Genomic DNA, 24,762 nt, shown 5'->3' on the forward strand with positions numbered 1-24,762 from the left:
TTTTGTTTCTAGCAAGCACTACACGGCCGAAAATGTGTGGGCACATCCTTCTAATTAGTGTGTTTGGTCACTTATGCTACAGTAACGAATAAAGTCGAGCATGGAATCGCCATTGTCAAACAATAGCAGTAGAATGGGTTGCACTGAAGAGCTCAGTGACTATCATCGTGGCACTGTTATAGGATACCACCTTCCTAAATTAGTTTGTCATATTGCTGTTATGCTAGAGTTTCCCCAGTCCATTGAACGTTTTGTTCTTGTGAAGTGAAATAGTAGGCTACATATTGTCACAGTAATGGGTTGCTGAGTGTTGGAGCTCGTAGCGTGTGCAAGTCACCAGTCCCCTGTTGCAGCACTAACTTGTTGAGTTCCACTCTGCCTCTAGAAGCAATGTTGGCACAAGAACTGTTCACTAGATGCGCTTACATGGCCGAACAAATGCACACAAGCCTCTAATTTTAAGTACCAGGACAGGCTGACAAGTTTTTACAGGTCTAACACATAAGCAGCCTTCACTTAACTCACAGCGTGCAATGGTAAAGGTTACCTCAATTAGTGTAAAGCACAGTGCCAATAGACTGGAGCAGTGGAATGGCATTTTCTGGAGTAATAAATTATGGCCAGTCCATTTGGGGTCTGGTTGTGTATGTTCAAATTGCTTAACAGTTGTGTAACAATCAAATGTAAATGTGCTCTGTAGCCTCCCTTTAATACATCAGTAGTCTTTGGGAGTTTTATAAGTTTAGCTTTGCATTATTTGGAGTGTATTGAAACTTTATTGTTATAATAATTCACTGGGTGGAATTAAATTGTTTTAGCGCACCCGATCTCCCGTCTAAAGTGACGGGAGATCGCGGGTGGCTATTCAATTGATGGCAATTATCTCGGTTATTGCGCCCATAGAGGTCAGGTTTAGCCGTGAAAAACGGCTACACCCGATCAAAGTGCTACTAATAATAAAGTGAGGGCGAATGTGAAATGCGCAGAGTATTGCTTAGTATGATCCTTAGCATAACACCAAACAAGGTGTTATACTGTGTACACACTGGCCAACATATCGGCCGTTCATTAGAAAAACCAATATATTGTGTGCCCGTCGGCCAGTGTGTACAGACGATGTGTCTGTGAACGACATCGTTCACAGACATATTGCGCCGGCTGTGAAGCACAGCTTATGACAGATATATCTGCACATCGTGCTGTGTGTATGGGCGGTCAGCCGACTGCCCAAACACTTGCTGTAGAGGCCCCCAATGACTGGCAGCTCAACTAGGCGGGTACGTGTAAATGCCTGCCCAGTTATGGCACCAGTCACGGCACATTGGGTCAATGATTAGTAGGTGTGTATGGACTTACCAGTCAGATTGGATGGCGGTAAGAGCTTGCAGAGTCACAGCATTGATCCCTGTGACAAGTGGTAAAGTTACCAGGTGCAAGATCCTTTTCTCCGTCATTACAATGGACAGGCTCAAGTTGCAAACACTCCTAATATACAAGTGGGAAGTTTTATGCTAATCTTGTATTGAAAAGCACTCCAATCTATGGACAAGCATTGGTGACTATATGACCCTATTTCAATGTACTGAATATTGAGACAACCCCTGATGATAGGGGTCTCATAAGGAGACGAAACACATAGGGTAAAGAGGTTCTGAGATCCACTATAAGGATACACAATCGAACTTTGAACCCTAGAATAAGGGTGTAAAAATCTTATAACACGATACGAACTGAGGTACAGCAAAGAAGTGAAATCCCCAGGTCACACCTGGCGCTCTATATACCATATAATTATAAATTGTAGAAGCAGAATATAGTGTTCAGTAATAATCTTTTGCACAATATACAGCGCTGCAAAACCTAATTGTCAGTTGCTAGTCTGACATGCACAACAGAGAAAAAAGAAAACTAAATATTAGTTGCGCTGCTGTAATGTAATTTGCCAGAATGATCCACATCAAAAACTTCTCTGAATCATAAAAAACATTTAATATACATATAATAAATGACATACAATGTGTATATGTGTGTTTATATGTATGTGTGTGTGTGTGTGTATATATATATATATATTACACACACACACACACACACACACACACACATATATATATATATATATATTTTTTTTTTTGTGTGTGTGTATATACAAGTGTGTATGATGTATGTGTATAAATATATATACTGTATACATACAGTATATATACACACACACATATATATGTGTGTATGTATGTATATACATATATATATATATATATATATATATATACATACACATGTAAGCAGGAACAGTTTTATTTATATATATATATATCAATGGATATCGCAGAGCCTCTGATTAGGGATGGCAACCGACCATTGATGGTTTGCAGACCATCGATGGTCTGGCTGAAAACAAGTGGTTTGTCATTGCTGGTGGCCATCATTGTTGCACCATCGATGGTAATTCTCAATTGATGTTTCGGAAACATCGGCAGTTGTGGTCTAGACCAGTGGCTCTCAAACTCTGTCCTTAGGACCCCACACAGTTCATGTTTTGCAGGTCACCCAGCAGCTGCACAGGTGTAGTCATTACTCACTGACACATTTTAAAAGATCCACAGGTGAAGCTAAGTATTTCAATTGTGATTCTGTCAGGAGACCTGCAAAACATGCACTGTTTGGGGTCCTGAGGACCGAGTTTGAGAACCTGTGGTCTAGACAGATCTCCTCGACCAATCGCAAAACAATTGATGGCTTCTAACGATGGTTGAACCATCAATGCTACAGCCATCAATGGCCATCACTACAGTATAACATAAAAATTGCTATTTTTATGTTATACTATGTTTTAAAAAAAAAATTTTTTCAAATAAAATAGTGATGGATAAGTTTAAAATTATGTTTGTGACCTAATTCAATCATAAAAGAAACTGACAATTTTGGAGCGGTTTTTGGAAAAATAATTCGTCAGTTAAGTGGTTAAATAGGGATTTGATTTCTAGAATCAAATTCAGCTGGATTTTCTTAATTAGTTAGATTCCCTTATTAACCGATTCAGAGAAGTTTTACCTATATAGCAATATGCTACAACCACTCTTAGAAATACACATTAAATATCTTCAACCTCTATAACTAATATTGGAGAGTGATTACATATGAATATAAATATACACATAAAAAAAATATAAATTCATGAGTGTATAAATCTATAAGTATACATATAAAAATAAACTACTAGAAAAAATATATATATTTTTATTAAAATGAAATAATAATAAATAATAACCAACAGAAATATATATACATAATGAAATAATAATAAAAAATAATGAATAACATTTATTTCAATTCTATAAAGTGTTTTCCTTAATTCATTTGTAATTCTATTGTTAGACCATCATTAGTGTGGTTCATTTTCTATAGGTGCATATACACACACAACGATTTTTTGAACGATTATCGTTAAACGATATCGTTTAACTATAATCGTTTGAAAAAATCGTTCACTTTCTGAGTCAAACGATGAACGATTATTGTTCATGTGCATTCACGTTTGTAGTTTGTAGTTCAGTCAGACTTGTCAACTCAACGATTTTCATTAAGTTAATATGCAAAAATCGTTTGTAGTTCATAAAAATCGTTCATTACATTTAAATGAACATAGTAAATGAACAACTTTAGTAAACGATTTTAGTTAATTTTTTCAAGGTAGAAAATAATTTACTAAAATCGTTCATTAACTCAATCGTTGTGTGTGTGTATGCAGCTTTACTCTTTCTAAACCACATGCATCTACTAATACATATTGTATATTTATTCAACAATCTTGTGCTCATATAAGAATACATATTTATCTTAATCTTTTTATTTATTTTTATTTTTCTTTGTTCATCTCAAGATTACCAGATATCCCAAGTGGCTACTCTTAGAGGGGTATTCAATATGAAACGTTAACTTCACTGTCGAAGTTAACGTTTCATATCGGAGTTTTTACCTGCGTTAAAGTATTGGGCGCGCGCACGCTTATCCCCGTATTCAATATAAAATTAACGAAAACGGGAGCCTCCGAAGTTGTATTTGCGTAAAGTTACGAATTTTTCCTTAAAAAAATTGTAAGACCCCCCTAAAGTTGTAAAAACATGGGGGATCACTATGGATACCCCCATTTTAGCCTTTAAATGAAAGTCGGGGATTTAAATAGCCGCAGCAGGTGTTTTTTCCCGACATTGAAGAAGTGATGCAGAAGAGCACTTAGGTTTTTTTTTTCGTTTTTTTAAGTGGTCCCATGAAATTTGGGGTACATGAAAATGGGTACTTTAGGGACATATTTTGATGTCCCTAAAGTAAGTTTTTAAAAATTCTGCATTTGTGCACCTGCCGCTATAATTCTATTCTAGAAAACACCTGCCGCATACTTGCAGAATAGCCCTGAACCTATTTCCCTATTGTTAATCATTTTTTTCCCATTTTTTTTTTTTTCACCCCAATTTTTTAATTAATTTTTTGGGGTGTCCCTATTTTTTTTTTAAACTTTTTTTGACAGTTTTTTTTTAAATGTCATTCCCAGGGGTGCAGGCTATTTTTTTTTAAGCCTGCACCCCTAAACCCCAATTCTGCACTTTTTTTCGACACCTATTCAATGGTGAAAAGTTATCCCCGTTTTTTATCAAAGACTTTTCAAAACTGCGATAAGTCTTTGAAATTGAATACGGTGTAAATGTAAAACCTGCGATAATGACGTCATAAGTGCGATATTAACGCAAAAACGATGTTATCGCTCCCATATTGAATACCCCTATTAGTGCTGGATTAATCTCAGTAAGGCAGGGATAGATAGCATACATATAATGGACATGAAGACATAGGGAAATTATCCTGAGTGTGCTAAATAAACATAGGGAAATTATTCTGGGTGTACTGTTTGGGATATGGGAAATGATGCTGGACAGACGTCCACTTGCAACAACCCACTCCCTAATCACCCTATTAACTCTCTATATTGTCAATACGTCTGAATGGAAAACAATGTTTGAATGGAGAAAAACATTTTATCAATTGGATTGGTAGCTCCTAATATATTCTCAATTAATCTAAACAGGAATATTCCAAAAATAGATTGAGACCTTTCGGATGGAGAGTGTCTACCTTGAAGATCCAAGATGATTCTCCCAAGCATAGTTTCTTGAATCTATCTCCTCCTCTTTTTGTTCCTTCGTAATGTTCAACTACTGCTTGAGGCCCATCGGAATGCCTCCATGTACTAAGGAGAAATGCCTAGACACACTATAACTTTGCAATTTGTTGATTATATTGCATCTATGTTCCCTGAATCTGGCTTTAATAGCCCTGGTGGTTTTTCCAACATATTGTAATGTACATGGACATTCGAGAACATAGACGCAATATACTGATTCACAATTTACAAATTGTTTAATGAAGTGGGCTTGTTGGGTGGAACTGGACACTATTGTGTTACATCTGTAAAAATCTTATACCTTGAGAGTGGAACATCTGCAACTAATTAGTTAGGAAAAGGAGATTTTAGTTTATTTTTATATGCGCCCTCTAGTGGTTTGTTTTTGGGTGTTATTTTGGTATGCCCTTGTCACATCCACTGTAACATAGTATGCAGATACACTCGCAGTCGAGCACAATATAGGCATGCAGCATATCATTTTAATCAGCAGAAGCTTCTTGTGCATTCTATTTGCATTGCTGTGCAAATAAGATGCATTTGAAGGCAAAAAGTTGCACGCAAAAAACAACGATCAGCGCTATCAAGCCACACAGAGCTCCCGCGTTGTGTAGCGCAACTAGTAACGCACGAAGGATAGATGTATCTGGACACATCTGCACAAGTGTCACATAGCATATTTATCAGCACAGTCTCCTGGTGCATCCTAGTCACTTCGCATTGCAACTTAGATGCATTTTCGCAAAAAAGGACACAGGTGCTAGCAAAGTCTCACGGGATGAGGTATATATACAAACCCAGACATAAATATATTCTAACTCCTTGTTAGGCGCTTGTCTATCTCCACTTTGTTTCAGGTTTTTATACTGATCCACCTATCTGTTATCTGATGAACAAGCAGCCACTCATAAACAAGTTTTGGGGAAGTGTTTTTTTTTTCAATTTACCCAATTTGGGGATTATATACTTTATTACTGTTTCACTTGGTTATTATTGCACTACTGTTACTAGATTGCACTGCTACACTGAGATTGTTGCCTAAGTGTAGCGCTAAAAGCCTTTTCACGTTCTATATATATATATAGTGAAGCAGAATTTACCAAGCGTTGGATTGTTCACCCACTAATAGGGAACATGAGCTGGGTCTAGACCGTCGTGAGACAGGTTAATTTTACCCTACTGATGAGGTGTTATCGCCATAGTAATCCTGCTGATAAGTAGGAGGAGGCGGGGGAAACGCATTAAATCTCCAAATAATTTTTACATATATAATATTTATCTATATCTGTCTAAATATAATCGGAGCCTGATCTAAATTACATGTGCGATGACCTGATTGTGGCTGTTGTACTTGCACTTCAAACCTGCACGGCGTGTGCCACAGCTCCCACTGAGTGTATGACGTGTACGTGCCGAAGCAACTGGCGAGAAGAGGACCGGGAAAAGGGAAGGGGAGGTGTTGGTAGAAAGGGATGGAAGATGGCTAGGAAGAGAGGGGCGGGAACAGGGGTAGCTGCCAATTGGGCGGCACGACTGAGGTGACCCAGAAGTATATATTTACTGTATGTATTTATGTATAAAATATAGGGCATGTAATTTGTGACTAATATTGCCCCTTGTATACAGTGATTTGTTGCAGAATCACTGTGGCCTGATCTCTTCAGCCTTTTTAAATTAAAGCCGCAAAATAAGTGTTCTCCTGTTGTAGCGAAGTGGACAAGTCATAAAATGCTGGTGTCATGAACATGTCATAGATTCCTTTTTTCGGTAAGAAACTGAGCCAAGCGGCACTGAAGCTGGCTGTCCTATAATTTGTTTTCTAATGCAGATTTAAATTATAAATGAGCCCTACTTAGGGATGCAAAGGGAGCCTGAGCTGTGTTTAAAACTGAAATACTGTAAATATAATTGCCTTTAAAAATCCAACTGTTTGTCCAAATGCCGGATGTCATCATATGAGCAGATCTGAATTTTTACAGTTTATATTTTACAATACCATAAAATATTTATATTCTAAACACATAGCACAACTTTTGTCGCAAGTAAATATTCCCAAGTACTGTATGTACAACTGCAAAATAATATTGCAGAACATTTTGATTCTAAATTCTCTAAACTTAACCTACTAGGTGGTTATTTTAAACATCAATAACTCATAATACAAATACTTGTATTAACAAATAGTTTTTCAAGTGAAAGCTTTTTAATGGGATTTACGCAAAGACAGAAGAACAGTGGAGTAGTGTAGATGTTCATGTGTTTTACAGGTAGAGCATCTATCCAAATACACTTACGTGCCAGAAACACTGAGACTGCTGCTTCCATTCCCAGAACACGCCACCACGACCCCACATGGTATCTTCTGCAATTGAAGTATGTATTATATATAGGCAGATCTCTTATTAAATATAGGCAGATCTCTGCAATCCGTTGTTGTAGAACTTGCATTGAAGACGGCAGCGTATTACGATTTAAACGACTTTGAACCAGGCTTGATAGTAGATGCCAGAGGGATGATCGCTCCAACTCCGAAATCAATATGAAATTTGGATTTTCACATGCAAAAATGTTAAGGGGGTACCGCGACTATACATCATCACTGAAGACAATCAGCGAGCGACACAGCTGTGGCCAACAGAAGACTGTGGCACGTACAAAGAAATTAAAAATGACTTCACTGGCGCTTTAAAAATATGTATAAAAGCAGATACAATCCAGTAAATAATGGTTGTAGAGGGTTTCACGCGCTGTGAGGTCGCTATTTCCTCCCACTGCATAGGACTAGACGATCATCTGGTAAGCAGTCTCCTCCATAATGTTTTCAATAAGGAGTAAATACCAAAGAAAAAAATATATATAGTGTAATGCCATTTATTTAAAAACCTATAGATATAACGATTACTGTCTATCGGCAGAACTGACTACTGACAGTTGGCAATGCACATAAATGTGTGGAGTCTCCCAGCTGCAGTCTCGGGTAAGCCTCTGTCCAGAGCTCCGTCAGTGCTGGATTGTATACCTCCGTCACGGTAATCTGGCACGGTTAGTAACATTTCACTGCCGTGCAACATTTCCGCAGATGACCGCAAAATTCAAAAGAAGCCGCTGATAAGTAGGAGGAGGCGGGGAAACTAGTTAAATCTCTAGATTATTTTTACGTATACTACTTGGAAAGAGGAGACCCGAACACCGGTGCTAAGAGGAAAAGAACGGTACCCTCCAATCATAATCTGCAAACTACAAGTAAGAGAGCTAGCAGCTGGGGAGGTATGAGTTACGGAAAGTTCGTTTTATAAACTGCCCAAGTACTCTTCCTCACTAACCCCTGAGAGCCTAATCCGTGTCATTATTTTACTAACATTTTTTATTTTTGCATGCACTAATCCAAATTTCCTGGCCAGGTTAAAAGACCACTAACATTATAAATGGACATGTTTTTTTTTTCATGTGGACTTAACTACTAATTACCGGCTGGACTGTGGGCCACTATAAGACATTGCTGTGATGTTTTAAGTTTGGACATTTGCAAAACAGTGCCATATATATATATATATATATATATATATATATATATATATACATACATACATACACACAGTTAGGTGCATAAATATTGGGACGTTGAGAGAATTTTCATATTTTGGACTCTATTCACCACCACAATGGCTTTTAAGTGAAACAAACAAGATGTGCTTTAACTGCAGACTTTCAGATTTAATTTGAGGGTAATTACATCCAAATCAGGTGAACGGTGTAGGAATTACAACGGTTTCTATATGTTAAGGGGCCAAAAGTAATGGGACAAACTAAACAATCCTAAATCTGACTTTTAGTTTTTAATAATTTGTTGCAAATCCTTTGCAGGCAATTACAGCCTGAAGTCTGGAACGCATAGACATCACCAGACGCTGGGTTTCATCCCTGGTGATGTTCTGCCAGGCCTCTACAGCAAATGTCTTCAGTTCCTGCTTGTTCTTGGGGCATTTTCCCTTCAGTTTTGTCTTCATCAAGTGAAATGCATGCTCAATCGGATTCAGGTCAGGGGATTGACTTGGCCATTGCATAACATTCCACTTTTTAGCCTTAAAAAACTCTTTGGTTGCTTTTGCAGTATGCTTCGGGTCATTGTCCATCTGCACTGTGAAGCGCCGTCCAATGAGTTCTGAAGCATTTGACTGAGTATGAGCATATAATGTTGCCCAAAACACTTCAGAATTCATTCTGCTGCTTTTGTCAGCAGTCACATCATCAATAAATACAAGGGAACCAGTTCCATTGGCAGCCATACATGCCCACACCATGACACTACCACCACCATAGAAGACAAGAAAAAAGCAGTCGGCGCTAATAGGGAGGGTGTTTAAGCACTAGCTGCTCTCTCAGGAATTATCCACAATTCCTTAAACTGCTATAACAAAAAATGGACAGAGCGCTCCGTGGTATTTTGTTCTAATATAATATGATGGTTATTTCTAAATAGATCTAACTAACAGTCTAAATGATGTACTGGTGGGCAAGAACTTTGGGCTGGATGTTCAGGACAAGAGTCCTATTATTATGGAAATAGTCCGGTATCCAAATGCAAAGTCCCAAATAGTGAGATAATGTATATTTGTCCCAATTGGGGATATTACAGTCTAATCGTAATGCCTCCCTGGTGTGCAATAACTTGAGGCTGGTTGTTGCCGACAGATGATGTACATAAATAAATCAGGTGGGCAACATCTGTCGGCAGAGTATTCGCACGTTTTAATTTTTTACATTAGGTCAGCAAAAACTGTAGGCAGATTGTTGCTTTAAAAAACCGTAGTCTGGATATTTGTGAAATGCAGTCTCCTTCACCTCCACTTGCCTCACCACCTCAGAAGAGGAACGCAGTATCAGAGTGACAGGTATAACGGAATGCAGTATCATAAGGTAGGAATATGGTGACTTACCTGACCTTGAAGTCTGCTGGTCCTGTATCAATCTTTGTCCATAATCACTGCATGTGAGTGTATGTGGGGAGACTATGTAGTAAGGATGACTGAGTAATTAATAATAATAACTGTTTATTCAACAGTATAACAAAGGAAGAAATACCCTTCAAACAGGGATTGATAGTTAAAAATCACAAATGGGTATAGGTGAGTGTCCCAACGCGTTTCATCTCATTAAGAGACTTTTTTGCCCTTGAAAAAGTCTCTTAATGAGATGAGACGCGTTGGGACACTCACCTATACCCACTTGTGATTTTTAACTATCAATCCCTGTTTGAAGGGTATTTCTTCCTTTGTTATACTGTTGAATAAACAGTTATTATTAATTACTCAGTCATCCTTACTACATAGTCTCCCCACATACACTCACATGCAGTGATTATGGACAAAGATTGATACAGGACCAGCAGACTTCAAGGTCAGGTAAGTCACCATATTCCTACCTTATGATACTGCATTCCGTTATACCTGTCACTCTGATACTGCGTTCCTCTTCTGAGGTGGTGAGGCAAGTGGAGGTGAAGGAGACTGCATTTCACAAATATCCAGACTACGGTTCGTTTAAAGCAACAATCTGCCTACAGTTTTTGCTGACCTAATGTAAAAAAATCAAACGTGCGAATACTCTGCCGACAGATGTTGCCCACCTGATTTATTTATATACATCATCTGCCGGCAACAACCAGCCTCAAGTTATTGCACACCAGGGAGGCATTACGATTAGACTGTAATATCCCCAATTGGGACAAATATACATTATCTCACTATTTGGTGCTTTGCATTTGGATACCGGACTATTTCCATAATAATAGGACTCTTGTCCTGAACATCCAGCCCAAAGTTCTTGCCCACCAGTACATCATTTAGACTGTTAGTTAGATCTATTTAGAAATAACCATCATATTATATTAGAACAAAATACCACGGAGCGCTCTATCCATTTTTTGTTACTACCACCACCATGCTTCACTGATGAGGTGGTATGTTTTGGATCATGAGCAGTTCCTTTCCTTCTCCATACTCTTCTCTTCCCATCACTCTGGTACAAGTTGATCTTTGTCTCATCTGTCCATAGGATGTTGTTCCAGAACTGTAATGGCTTTTTTAGATGTTGTTTGGCAAACTCTAATCTGGTCTTCCTGTTTTTGTGGCTCACCAATGGTTTACATCTTGTGGTGAACCCTCTATATTCACTCTTGTGAAGTCTTCTCTTGATTGTTGACTTTGACACATATACACCTACCTCCTGGAGAGTGTTCTTGATTTGGCCAACTGTTGTGAAGGGGTTTTTCTTCACCAGGGAAATAATTCTTCTGTCATCCACCACAGTTGTTTTCCGTGGTCTTCCGGGTCTTTTGGTGTTGCTGAGCTCTCCGGTGCGTTCTTTCTTTTTAAGAATGTTCCAAACAGTTGATTTGGCCACACCTAATGTTTTTGCTATCTCTCTGATGGGTTTGTTTTGATTTTTCAGCCTAATGATGGCTTGCTTCACTGATAGTGACAGTTCTTTGGATCTCATATCGACAGCAACTGATTCCAAATGCAAATGTCACACCTAGAATCAACTCCAGACCTTTTACCTGCTTAGTTGATAATGAAATAACGAGGGAATAGCCCACACCTGTCCATGAAATAGCTTTTGAGTTGATCGTCCCATTACTTTTGGCCCCTTAAAAAGTGGGAGGCATATATAGAAACCGTTGTAATTCCTACACCGTTCACCTGATTTGGATGTAATTACCCTCAAATTAAATCTGAAAGTCTGCAGTTAAAGCACATCTTGTTTGTTTCATTTCAAAGCCATTGTGGTGGTGACTAGAGGCCAAAATATGAAAATTCTGTCAATGTCCCAATATTTAAGCACCTGACTGTATGTGTGTGTGTATATGTATATATATATATATATATATATATATATATATATATATGTATGTATATATATATATATATATATATATATATATATATATTGTTTTGAAGTATAATATTAAATCTATAATCGCTTGCGCTTTCATATATTTTGTTTATTCTGGAGTGTAGTAGATGTGCCTCTGGTGGTTGCCACTGGCATATATGAAATGCAGTGTCTACATAAAGGTGTGTTCTTCACCAGGTTACCCCTTAGGAAAGTAAAACATTTTACAGGTGGCCCATAGATTTACCTGCTAGTCAGCAGCTGGAGACAGGTCAGAAGTCATGGTGATAACAAAGGTTTAAGGTCCAGGTTAGAAGCAGACAGGAATTGTCAGAAGACAAGTAGGGTCACAAAGACCAAAGTACAATAAAATGACAATTATCTAAACTAATTATGACCTAAGGTAAATTGTATAATCAGTTTGTTTGGATAATTGGAATATATATGTATATACCATGTGAGATGGTCCAGTTCAATCTGCTTGGTCAATGGAAGTTGGCTTGTTGTGGGAGATCTGTCAGGGCCAGCAGCTCCAAGGGGAGTTAAGTTAGTGGTTTAGAAAAAAACACTAGAGCAGTCGGATGATGCTCCAGCAAAGAGGGGACCCTCTGAGTCCAGAACGGTCCTCACTGCCAAGACAAGTAGGTCTAAGAAGGCCACAGCTTTGTAGGACCAGAGATGTTAAATAGACTAGAAACCATCCTAGTGACCCAACCAGTCTCCCGGAGGCCCACAAGAAGGGGAAATTCGTTTGGAAAGTCCGACAAATAGGGATTTATAGAGATGAATAGTGAGAGCAGCTCCGTCACAATACCACTCACTTGAACCTCTGTGTACTCTGTGTTGCTGTGTGATGTGCACGGTGAATTTTTGAACTTAGTGCATGGCTTAGCTTTACCCTAAGTGGATCTTAAAGACATACCCGAGCTCAGCTTTTCACGAGAAGCCACAAATTTGCACTGAGTATGGTTAATAGCGTTTCTGTGCACAGAGTCTGATAGTGGCACTATAGCTTTATAGCTTAGTTCAGTGGCCTGTATAGGTATATGAAATACACTCACCTGGTGCACTGATGGGTACTGCGATGGCTCAGCAGTGTTCAACTGCAATTCATCTCTGCCCAGAAAACAGTGTCGCAGCAGTGGAATCCCTCCGAGTGCATCATGGGCAGACATATTAGAGCATAGACCAGAGGTTCAGAAACGCGATCCTCAAGGCACACCAACAGTTCAGGTATTAGAGATATCTATGGTTGAGCACAGATGGTTAAATCAAATTGACTGAGGTACTAATTAAGTCACATGTGCTCAACCATGGATATCTCTAAAACCGGAGCTATTGGGGAGCCTTGAGGACGCGTTTGGGAACCTCTGGCATAGACAATAAATGTGAAGGCTCCTATCAAAATGTTGCAGGGAGATTGTAGTGTTGATGGTACTTATATATGAGACAAAGGAGCTCATTTAGACCCGCTTGCAAGATGCGATCGCTCGCTGGCAAAAAGTGGCCAGATATGTAAATTAAGTGCTCGCACTGCGTCGTGTAAGGACGCCCACTGTGTGTTAGCAAGCTACGGCAAAGTGCGCTCGCAAGTGTCTGAAGACGCCCCCTTGCCTCTCGCAACACACGTCATCTCCGGGAAATGTATGATTAATCGGGACCATCGCGAGACATAGGAGCTGCTCGCAGCCCTTGGGGTTGCCTTTACCCGCCGCAAGCACTGCAATCAGTGTGGGCTGAAATATATGCAGGTGACTTCTTCAATGACTCTGCTTTACTAATTTTACTAATTATGCACACCCTTTAAACAGCGTTTTGGGGGACTGACGCGTTCGCAACACCACTCCCCCGTGCACAAGCACCTTACCCTGTTACCACCAACAAACAGCACTATCTGTCACTCAAAGCAGCGACCTGATAGTGGCTTACGAGCTACCAAAATCAGATCACAACGAATGGCTTGCGCACTCGCACTGCGAATTATACGCATGCGTTAACAGCGTGCGATCGCGCCTTAGCGAGCGGGTCTGAATCAGGTCCAAAGTTCATACAACTAGTTCATTTTCAACAGTCTTAATCTTGCTCCATACTTTGATCTATCACCTCTCACTACACTTCTATCTATGTCACCAAATGCTTATTAGTAAAGTGCTGTTATCACCTGTACAATCTAGCATTGTGACTAGATGAGTAATACAGTGCTGCAGGGTTGTAATTGCAGAGGATTCAAACTATTGCCCCGTGGCCCTTTATCTTGTAATAATAAAAAAGAAAACTGTTACAGAGCTTAAAATCTATATCTCACGCTACATTACTCATATGTGTTTTCTTACCTCTTGATCATTGTAGCAAAAACATTAATACTACTTAGTGCCTAGAAATAGAATTCTCTCTGAGGTTAAACCGTTAATGTTGTCTTATTGTAGGTCTGATTTTTGTTTTTATACTAGCCCATTTAAATGACTGTGCTACTCCTTAGCTGCAATTAATTTGGTGAGTACAGAATATCTAGACAAGGAGGCATGGCATACCAGATTGTGAGAGCGTCATGGGCAATGTCTTGTCAGACCAGGGTTGTGGCTTGTGTTTATATGCTGGTTTTACCTCTTTTACAGATCTTTATGATGGGTACAGTAGGTTTGTAAACTCAAAACATTTATTTTCTCAGTTTCTTCAAATATTTTTTTAAAAAAAGGACATTCTCATTCTCTAGGGTGGAGAGGATCAATCCAAAGGCTTTTACAAATTCAGATTTAATTAATGGGCTAAATACAAGCCTGGTATCTTTTATAGTCCTTTAATAGACTGAAGCGAACCATACACACAGCAGTTGGTAGAACCAGTTTATTTGGGTTGACTCAAATTTAAGTAGCAATCCAGACTGATCGTGACTGCTAGACAATAGTACTGTACAATACTTTCCCAACATTCACATACTTGATTTACTTGTTGAATTGTAATAATCTATTAAGTAACATAATTTAGTAAATATACTTTTTTAATCAATGGTGTGCATGGGTGAACTGCTGTTATTCTTAATCATTAACACATGGCCTAGTGTTCATTCTAGCACCCTGCACCTGTCACAACCCGTGCAGTTCCTCTGTCCTGCCTGGGGTGTCGCTCCCTGCTATGGTGCTTTTACCACATTCAGCTGATGCAACAAACTACTGAGATACAGAGCAGAGAGCGACACCCCAGGCAGGAAAGAGGAACTGCATGGGTTGTGACAGGTGCAGGGTGCTAGAATGAACACTGCAACTACTGGATACAAAAGGCCTTTTATTTAACATTAATAGATATTAAAGGCTCTGTATTGACAAACTGAATAATAATCTACATGAAATAACCTGTTATTTTACTTAACTAAATATGCCCATCATGTTCTCTGCCTTTGTAGCAAGTTTCCTTGTGAGGATGGAGTTGCTTCTTTATATAATCAGGCAGGCAGGAACTGACCTATTCGCTTGGGATGTAGTCAGCATCCCGGGAGTCAGGATGCTGACATATTGTTGAGGTATGTATTAGGGGGAGGGTTAGGGTTAGGCTGCGGGAGGAGAGTGTTAGGCTGCTGGAGGGGAGAGTTATTGTTCGGCTGTGGGAGGGGATGGGTCCAGGGTTAGGCTGCGGGAGAGGAGGGTTGGGGTTAGGATTCTGGAGGGGAGAGTTAGGGTTCGACTGTGGGAGGGTTACGGTTAGGCTGCTGGAGAGGAGGGTTGCGGTAAGGGTTGTAATATTGACAAAAATCTGTCAGGATTCCGCTGTCTGTATTCTGACCATTGGGATCCAGTCCCCAACCCATTTGCTTTGCAGAAATGCATAGTGTGAATTGCTTGATGTATAAATCAAAGGCAGTGACTCCAATCAGGGCACAGTCCAAAAGAATTAGCCACCAGGGTCTTAATTCGGGGTGTGCAGGTGGGGCCACTGCCCAGACTGCAAGGCTGAATGGGCATCATACCCGCTGCTGTGTTGGCACCTGTATTTGGCTTGCATGGTGTCTGGTTTGTAACGGCACATCCTAAGGTTCCGGCCCCCTCTTCTTGATGCCATGATGACACGAGTAAGGGGAATGGCTTTGGTAGAAGGCGTTACAAGTCTGTCAAGATGATACTTTATTTTTAGCAGATGTACAGTGGAATATCCAAGTAATACTTTACAATGTGCTTTATCTTTTATTGTTAGAACTTTGAGTGGCCCTTTAAAATGTATTCTCAGAGGGCTCTGAAAATCTACATTTTTCAGAGCAGAAGCAGCCATGCTGGACCAGCCCCAGAACCCGCCGGGAGTGCTGGCTGAATACATGCTCTATGGATTGTGAAACATAATTGCCCCATTGAAAGTGAAGGTAACCAAATCCAGCTGTCCTGTGCACCAATAAGTCAAGTGTTGTTATGGTGCTCAGAAGGAGGGGGAGTCGTCTTTGCATTCCGTGTTCAGTCCATATTTCGGGTCTGAATGAGAGGTGCATGCAATGCCGATTTTGAAAGTACTGCGCATTTGTCTCAGTGGGTTACCATTGGGAGATGCAGGACAAATTTGGATGGAAGAGCCAAGGATTTAATTGGGAGGTTCTAAAGAAGCACTGACACAGGACTCCATGTTCAGACCAAGAAATTGCACCTGCATAGGGCTAGTGCTAGTTTTGATCTTGCGACCGATAGTGCATCTAAATATGCACCGAGATGGATTAGCACTGCTGCCAGTAGGTGTCTCAGTAGGAACATTATTGGTTGCGTCATTAGCAAAAAGAAGCAGAGGCAGAAAAAACTGCAGCCACGTTTGTGTGCACCTCTGAATTAGGCTCTTAATTAGGAATGTCTCGGTTTGCCCAACGATTCACCCCAGAAGATACAAAGTTGCGCTTCGTCCATGAACAGTAGCTGCTGTATCTTCCTGTCTTCCTTAATCATGTTACTCCAAAAAGCTCTAATAAGTTTATTGTGATTGGTTAATTAGAACCAAATTAAAACATTTATCCAGATCCTACAAATGTATGTGTTTTATATATATATATATATTTTTTTACTCCCTTTTGAAGAATTTCATTTAATCATGATTATTATAAGAATATTTGCACTGGTTCTTCTACTTCAGGTAGTGAGTCTTGAAGCAGTACATCAGAATCTTAGTACTCGGCAAAGAATCAATAAGAAATGGAATCCTATCAGTGAAAGTATTTACACCAGAATAAATCCACCGTGCATGTTACAGAACATCACCTTCTTCCAGAATTACAGTACAATACATTGCGTAGCCTGAAATTATGCATGGAAAAAATACACATGCACCGTACACAATTAGGTTTAGCTGAGAGAGTTCACATGCCTTTATTTTTTGGTAATTATTACATATCTCATAGATGTATACCAGGAGCTGAACATATCCTGAACATCTTGAAAACAATGGGTATGTTCTCTATTCTGTACATATGTGGCTGTATCTGCGTACAATAGCTTAAAATATATGCTATCGTTTTAACAAATGGACTACATTAGTAAGGTCACCTGCCCCAGTTATTCCTGTTGATGGGGACTTGTTTTCTTTAATGACTCAGAACATCTATTCCTCTTTCCTTAGTTGCACTTGGTAGCTCTACCCACCTTGTTACTTTGATTGAATAGTCTATCTGAAATGTCTACTTTGCCATTCTTATCCAAACACATTCACACCTTGAGTACTTTGTTGTGACTGCCCCCTGCTTTGAAGTTAATATTTTATTTTATTTTACCATTGATATTAAACTCTTTTACTTCTTCTTCTGGGTCCATAGGGCTCCACAGGGGAGACAATGGCGTGTAGAAGGGAGCTAAAGGATCGGACACCAACAGCAAAGCTTTTCAATCCCAGGATGCTCCGGTTCTTCCCCCTATACCCTGCCCACAACGTGAGGGCAATTCAGTTTTGTTGGTGTCTGGCAGGAGCTGGACCACCTTTTTAACAGCTTACTATTATGATTTTATTTATTTTAATATTTATCTTCTATGAGCAGCAGCACGAAACTGTCCACTGCTGCTCCATCACCCCTCCGTAGCGCCGTGACATCAGCCCGTGGCTCGGTACTCGCAGCAGGGCTCTGTGAGGGACCTAGATAGCAGAGGCTCCCTGCACCCCAGACTGCAGCTGGGAACAAGGGGACAGGTAAGGCGGAACCCCGCTCACAGGGATCCTCATGTACAGTATGTGCAGTCTTACCTCCGGTTTTGGGAGACAGATCAGAGGCACTGACGTGGACACCGGTTCGTCCGGGACTCCACTAGACCACCAGGGCATATATACTACTAGCACAGTGCATTTTGTAGGGCCAGGGGACCCGGTGGTTGAAGTCAGCATAGGGGACAAGGTGCTTTCCCTGTGGCCCCTCCCCCAACTCAGGGCACCATTCCGCTGTGGTCTTGCTACCTCCTGAGCTGCTCCGCCCACCCCCTCCACCCCCTCAGAGACTCTCGGCAGCCATTTTCTGCATTCAGGTCTCCGGGAATGCTGGATCCAGTCTCCCTGTATATCTCTCCCAAGGGACAGGTTATACAGCGCTGTAGCCTACCTGCCACTGCGGTCTGTGTAGTTGATTTTAGTGCCCTCTGCATTGTATGTAACTTATGTTAGTGCTGCTGTCTGTTTTCTTTTCATATGACTGTCAGCTTATACCTCTCCCTTTCTTCCGGTATAACTTTGGCATACTGAAGTATAAGGGGTTAATTGTACCTCACATCTCCATATATTTGTGAGGGTTATCACATACTACATATCTCTGTTGCGCACTACACTGTGCCATATTGTGTGTTATATTATTCTTGCAGCCATGTCAGGCAGAGGCAAGAATGACAAGCAGCCTGTCCCCCCACTCTGGTGTCTTGTAAGTCCTGCTCAGGTGGGTTAACTTCAGAGGACCTCATTCAGGATGGTGTGTGTGCATCTTGTTATACTGCCTCGGGCCCATCAGCCCCGATATCCTCTCCTCAGGGCCCACCCTGGGCTACCTTTTCACAGGTGCTGGCAAAAATTGCGGACCATATAATGATCCCTGTGATAGCTCCCCCTAGTGGATGGCAGCAGGTACTCCCTGCAAATCCTTTACCTCCCCCATGGGTAGAGGTGCTTTCTACCTCGGTGCATAGTCTGGCGGAGACCTCTACAGCCATTCAGCAAATGCTGCAAAAAGAGAGACCCATAACTAGTAAATCTACTAAGCCTGCTGTGATATCTTTCAAGTCCACCCAGCTATCAGATTCTGATTTATCATCTGGGGAGGCAGAAGAATGCAGACCTCTCTCACTCTGACCCACCTTCGGGAGATGAGGAGCCCCCCTCTAAATTGAATATACCTGCACTTGTAAGAGCTGTAAAAGCTATTCTTCAAATAGAAGAAACAGGACCTGCTCCTAAGTCAAAGCAGTCAACTTTTAAGTGACAAAAGATGATTTTACCATAATTCCCTTACACCGATCAGCTTTCTGATAATATGAGTGAGGCGTGGACTATGCCTACTAAAATATTTCAGCTGCCTAAACCTTTAAACTACTTTTTATCCTCTTCCCGCTACTGATTGCATTAAATGGGAAGTTTTGGCTCCGCTCACGGAAGGCAGACGCGGACTCTAAAAATGCTTTGGAGTCTGTGGACCAAACAGTATATCTCCTGAATAAGGCAGAGTTGGAAAAAATTGTGACTACCTTAGCAGCTTCTAAGATGGCAAACCTGCCCTCTGCATGTAGTGCGAAGCCTAGGACATCATCCTTTCAGTCCATTTGTCCACAAAGAAAAACAAAAAGCCTGTTCTTTTCAAGGCATCAGGCATCAACTAAGGCTTCCAAGTCTAGGACCAAGCAGACCTGGAACACTAGACGACCACCTACCAAACCTGAGGACAAGCCCTCAGTCTGACGGGGCTCCCAGGGTGGGAGGCCGACTACTTCAATTCGCCCAGAGCTGCCGTCAGACCACAACAGACGCTTGGGTAAGAGAAGTGGTCTCCCACGGATATGCCCTATCCTTCCTGAGGCGACCCCCCCCCTCCCCAGCAGTGCTTTTGCACAGGTCCTCCAGCGGACCCAGGCAAGGCCCTGCTGATCCAAATAGCCATTCAGTCCCTACTTCTCTCAGGAGTAATAATTACGGACCCCTCCGCACAGTGAGGAAGGGCTATTCTACCCTGTTCTTAGCTCAGAAGCCCAACGGGTCTCATCGGCCTATTCTAAACCTCAAGTCTCTGAACAAGTTTATCAAGGTGCCCAGGTTTCATATGGAAACCCTCCGCTCTATTATAATGGCTATGGAGCCTAGGGACTTTATGGTGTCTCCTTTTGATGTCTCTTTTCATGTATAGACTACATTGTTGAAAACTTCGGGAGATTTCTACTTTTTGAAGCCGTTGGAACAACCTATAGCGCAATAGTGTAAGACCGTTCTTGTTCAGAGGTTAGAACATTCTTTTATATAAATTCTATTGTATATACACCGTTTTCTGATCTAGGCAGCATGTTCCAACACAGAGTTAATCGTACTACTCTATTGAAAGAAACCTTTTCCTCAGAAACTAACAATTCTTTGATGACAGAGGATGAAACATTAGATGGTCTGATGAATAAATTAGAAAATATCTTTATTAAAGAAAACAGGATCTGGTGGGAAATTATAACCCTCAAACAATATATTGCTGCTTTTCAGAAATTTTTAGAAACAAATGGGAATTTTTTAAGAACTGTTCATTCTAACTGATTGACCTCATATTGCATGAGAGAAAAAATTAGATGAAAAATCTAAAAGAACAGATATCCCAATTTGAGTTATTTATCAGTCCTTTTACTGATATGGAGGATTATAAATGACTAGAAACCCAGATTATTAATAAAATTAGGAAAAATGAAAGGGAATTTATTGCGAAAATGAAATTCAGTAGGTATAAGTTGTTTATCCTAAACCAACAAAAAGATCTACAGTAGATTAATAATAGAAAACCACATAAAGAGAACCCAACTCATTTAAATAATAATAAATACAAGTATGATCCCTTCCCTCCACGTAGTATAGGTAGCCAATATGGGAATTTTGGCATAAAGAGAAATCCACCACGTGAAACTAAGGATTCTTATCGGATCGTACATCAGGTTTAGGGAAGACACATTCCCGTACATAGAGGACCTAAATCTGACCAGTGGTCTCACATTCAGAGACAGGACAATCAGTATATGAGGAATGTGAATCACAAACAACGAACTTTTGAGGAAGAGAGGAAATGGGGTTCACCCAATTTATGGGGACGTATTCCACCCTTTGATGTTTTGAGTGGCGAGGAATCCAATTACGTACAGGGGGTAATTTTTTTAGGAATGAGGAAGTTCCAAAGAAAGTACCATTAAAAACTATTAAAGATAAAGCTAATTTCACTATTGGCAAAAAAAGAAAAAAACTAAATAGTCATAAAAGAGGATCTAGAGCAGGAAAAAGAAAATATAAGCTTAAAGGTAGAAAAAATACTGCACCTATAACCCTATTAACAACATGTCTAATACACAGATGGTATATATGGGCTTGATGATGGAGGTGTCAAATCTTTAATTTAAGTACATGTCTTAGATGAAATTGAGTTCAAAGTGTTAAAGAAAGGTTTGACATTCTCCCCCCACCAATGATGTCAATCATTTGGATCTATATGTTGACCTTCAGAAATGTATTCGTAAACTTTCCATAAAAATACTTTTTTGGTGTACCTTCTGAGCCAGAAGTTACAACTAACAATATTTTAAAGAAAAAAATCTATATTCCTCCTGACCCACAGCCGAGGGTGTTTTATAGACACTTTTTACAAAAGTGTACTTGATGATCTTGAGAAGATGAAAAACAGTGCTCCTAATCGTAAAAACAATCTAAATAAGATAGTGCGAGTCCTTAAAATCTTTACAAGAGTATAGAAATATTATAATTAAGCTGGCTGATAAGGTGGGGGTGTACTGTTATTTTAGATAAGGATACTTATGTCAAAGAGGGTATGCAACAGTTAAATGATGGAATGACATACTTAAAGTTAACAAGTGATCCATCCATGAATATCTTTAAATCATATAAGACACTGATTAACCATCATAAAGAATTGGGGGCTATAAGTACCGATGTATCTGAATATTTGATAAATGAGAACTTTTCGTTTGCTGTGTTATGCCTATTATCAAAGACACATAAGTGTACTAGTGACCCACCAGGTAGGCCCACAGTGGCAGGGACAAATTTCATCACTTCCAACCTCTCAGCATATATCGACCCTTATTTACAGCCTTTGGTCATTAAAGAAAGATCGCACCTAAAGTACACAAAGGATGTTCTTAATAAATTAATGAGATTAGAATGGGAAGAAAATGTCTTTATCATCACTGCAGACGCTTCATCATGGTATATAATCATTTCCCACATTCATGGTATTGAAGCCATTAAGGTTACACTAGAATGTGAAAATATGGATGAGATGTTCTGTGATTTTTTTAATTGAAGGGATAATGTTTATACTACAAAATAATTACTTTAATTTTGATGGCAATTTTTATAAGCAACTTGTTGGTACCGCCATGGGCCCCAGGTTTTGAACCACCTATGCCAATCTGTTTATGTCCAGGTGGGAGGAGTCTCATGTCTGGTCAGGGCATGGCTGGAGTGCAATCCTGGTGCAGTGGTGGCGGTATATCGATGATTTTTTATTTGTATGGCAAGGTGATGAAGAAATCCTGAAATATTTTTGCATTTATCTCGACAATAATCCCTTGAATGTATGTCTAACTTTTTCTATAATTAAAAAATCTGTACAATTCCTCGATCTGCAGATTGAAATAGTAGATGGACAGATAGAAACCAACAATTTTATTAAACCGACGGATTGCAACACATATATTGATTAAAAAAAAAAAAAAAGCAACCATCTTCCTTCATGGCTTAATAATGTTCCTAAGGGACAACTGTTGAGATTAAGGCGGAAATGCTCTAGGGATTTTATATACAATAAACAGGCAGAAGCAATGGTTAATAACTTTTATTAAGAAAGGATATAGTTTATCTAGACTACAAAAAATATAGAAGTGGAAATGGTGGATAGAACCATATACAAAAGAATCGGGGTATCCTTAAAGACGATATGTTAAATAAGATATTACCCACTAAACCTACCATTATATATAGAAAGGCATCCAACATTAGAAACAATGTGGTGTACAGTGCACTTCCCATGGATGGAAAACGTATTTTCCCAAGGAACAAGGGTCATGCAGAATTCCACAGTCTAAAATCACTTTACTGGTCATTAATGGGAAGAAATTAGAAATTATGGATTTTATTACATGCCAAACCAGCTATGTAATATATGCGATTATATGTACATACAACCTAGTATGTATAGGTAAGACCAAACATCAAGTAAAAATTACATGGGCAGAGCACGTACGTAATATTATTAAAGGCTGTGAGAACCACTCTTTTTTCACATATGTGGATATTGTTGTCATCAAAGTGTGATTAAGTGCCCTTAGGTCACGGATATTCATGTATCAATCAGAATTATGGTAATAACCAGATGACATGAGCAGATCCCCCTCTATCAGGGTTGCTAAGAAACCAGATAGTTCATAAATAGCCGCAACACATTATGGGAGTTGATGTCAACCAACTTTATTCCACCATCACACTATGGGGGCTGTGTAACAAACATGTTTCTGTTTGTGGTTGATTCATGTTTAACTATTTTTATAGGAATATATGTTCCTCATTTTTACCCATTTGTATTTTAGTTTGACTTGAGACACTCATCTTGAAAAAGACGCAACAGTGCAGTGTTGATTGTCTTTTTATCCATGAATACTACATACCCAGTGTGACCCATAGCCCCACTGTATTGATACATCCAGGATCCATCTTCTGCAGTGGATTGTTTTTTGTTCACATATGGTATGCAAGCCTCATGTTTTATCTTGTTTATAATAAACTTTTATTGAATTAGTTATATTTTTTGACCCCCTCCCTTTTTCTGGATTTTTTTGTTATATGTATAGCGTTCTGAGGATCTTTATTGGGTATATAATGAATGAATAAAGAAACCGCTTAATGCCCATACCATATTTACACAAGTAATCATACATGTAAGCACATATACTGAGTGATGTACCATCTACACTCTGGGTGCTTTTGATGGGAGTCGGACATCTTAAAGATCTTCTGGATGTGGACTTTCTCACCCTATTCTATGTAAACGGACACGTGGGGTGATGACTTATTTGTGTATTGTGATGATAGCTGAAAGGAGAATCCGGTAATGCTGTGATGATGGCTGAAAGGAGAATCTGGTAATGCTGTGATGATGGCTGAAAGGAGAATATGGTAATGCTGTGGTGATGGCTGCGCAGGAATGGGTAAACTCAGGAGACAGGTTCAGGCAGGAGTGGGTCTGCTGGAAGGTGCAGTGCTGATCCCAGCGGAGTGCGAGGTAAGGCAGAGCAGTGCAGGCTATGCAGGGAGCCGGAGGCTGTCAAGGAGCTAGGGCAAGCACCGGAGCACAAGTCTAAGGTTCAGGATCGCAAAGAACTGTCTCTCACAGCTGACGCTGTGAACACGTTGCACTGGCACGTACAGGGTGCTCCAAACACCCTTTAGTACCCAGTAATGGAATGTGATAGGCCAGAGAGAGCAGGTGACCCACAGACGATTGGCCTGCT

General features: G+C 39.9%; 2 protein-coding genes across 2 annotated transcripts in view; both read left to right on the forward strand.

Annotated features, from left to right (window-relative positions):
* LOC148518962 (uncharacterized) overlaps positions 1 to 20,473 on the forward strand; it is a 28,446-nt gene extending 7,973 nt beyond the window's left edge. The window contains exons 3-5 of the mRNA XM_088476803.1: positions 9,660 to 9,775; positions 17,171 to 17,249; positions 20,400 to 20,473. Of these exons, the coding sequence (XP_088332929.1) occupies positions 9,660 to 9,775; positions 17,171 to 17,249; positions 20,400 to 20,473 (269 nt within the window). The remainder of the gene's footprint in view (positions 1 to 9,659; positions 9,776 to 17,170; positions 17,250 to 20,399) is intronic.
* CDYL2 (chromodomain Y like 2) overlaps positions 1 to 24,762 on the forward strand; it is a 123,236-nt gene that overhangs the window by 56,945 nt on the left and 41,529 nt on the right. The gene's annotated exons all lie outside the window — the stretch shown is intronic.

The sequence above is a fragment of the Taudactylus pleione genome, unplaced genomic scaffold (assembly GCF_031769625.1).
Source record: "Taudactylus pleione unplaced genomic scaffold, aTauple2 ptg000195l, whole genome shotgun sequence".
NCBI classification, from domain to species: domain Eukaryota; kingdom Metazoa; phylum Chordata; class Amphibia; order Anura; family Myobatrachidae; genus Taudactylus; species Taudactylus pleione.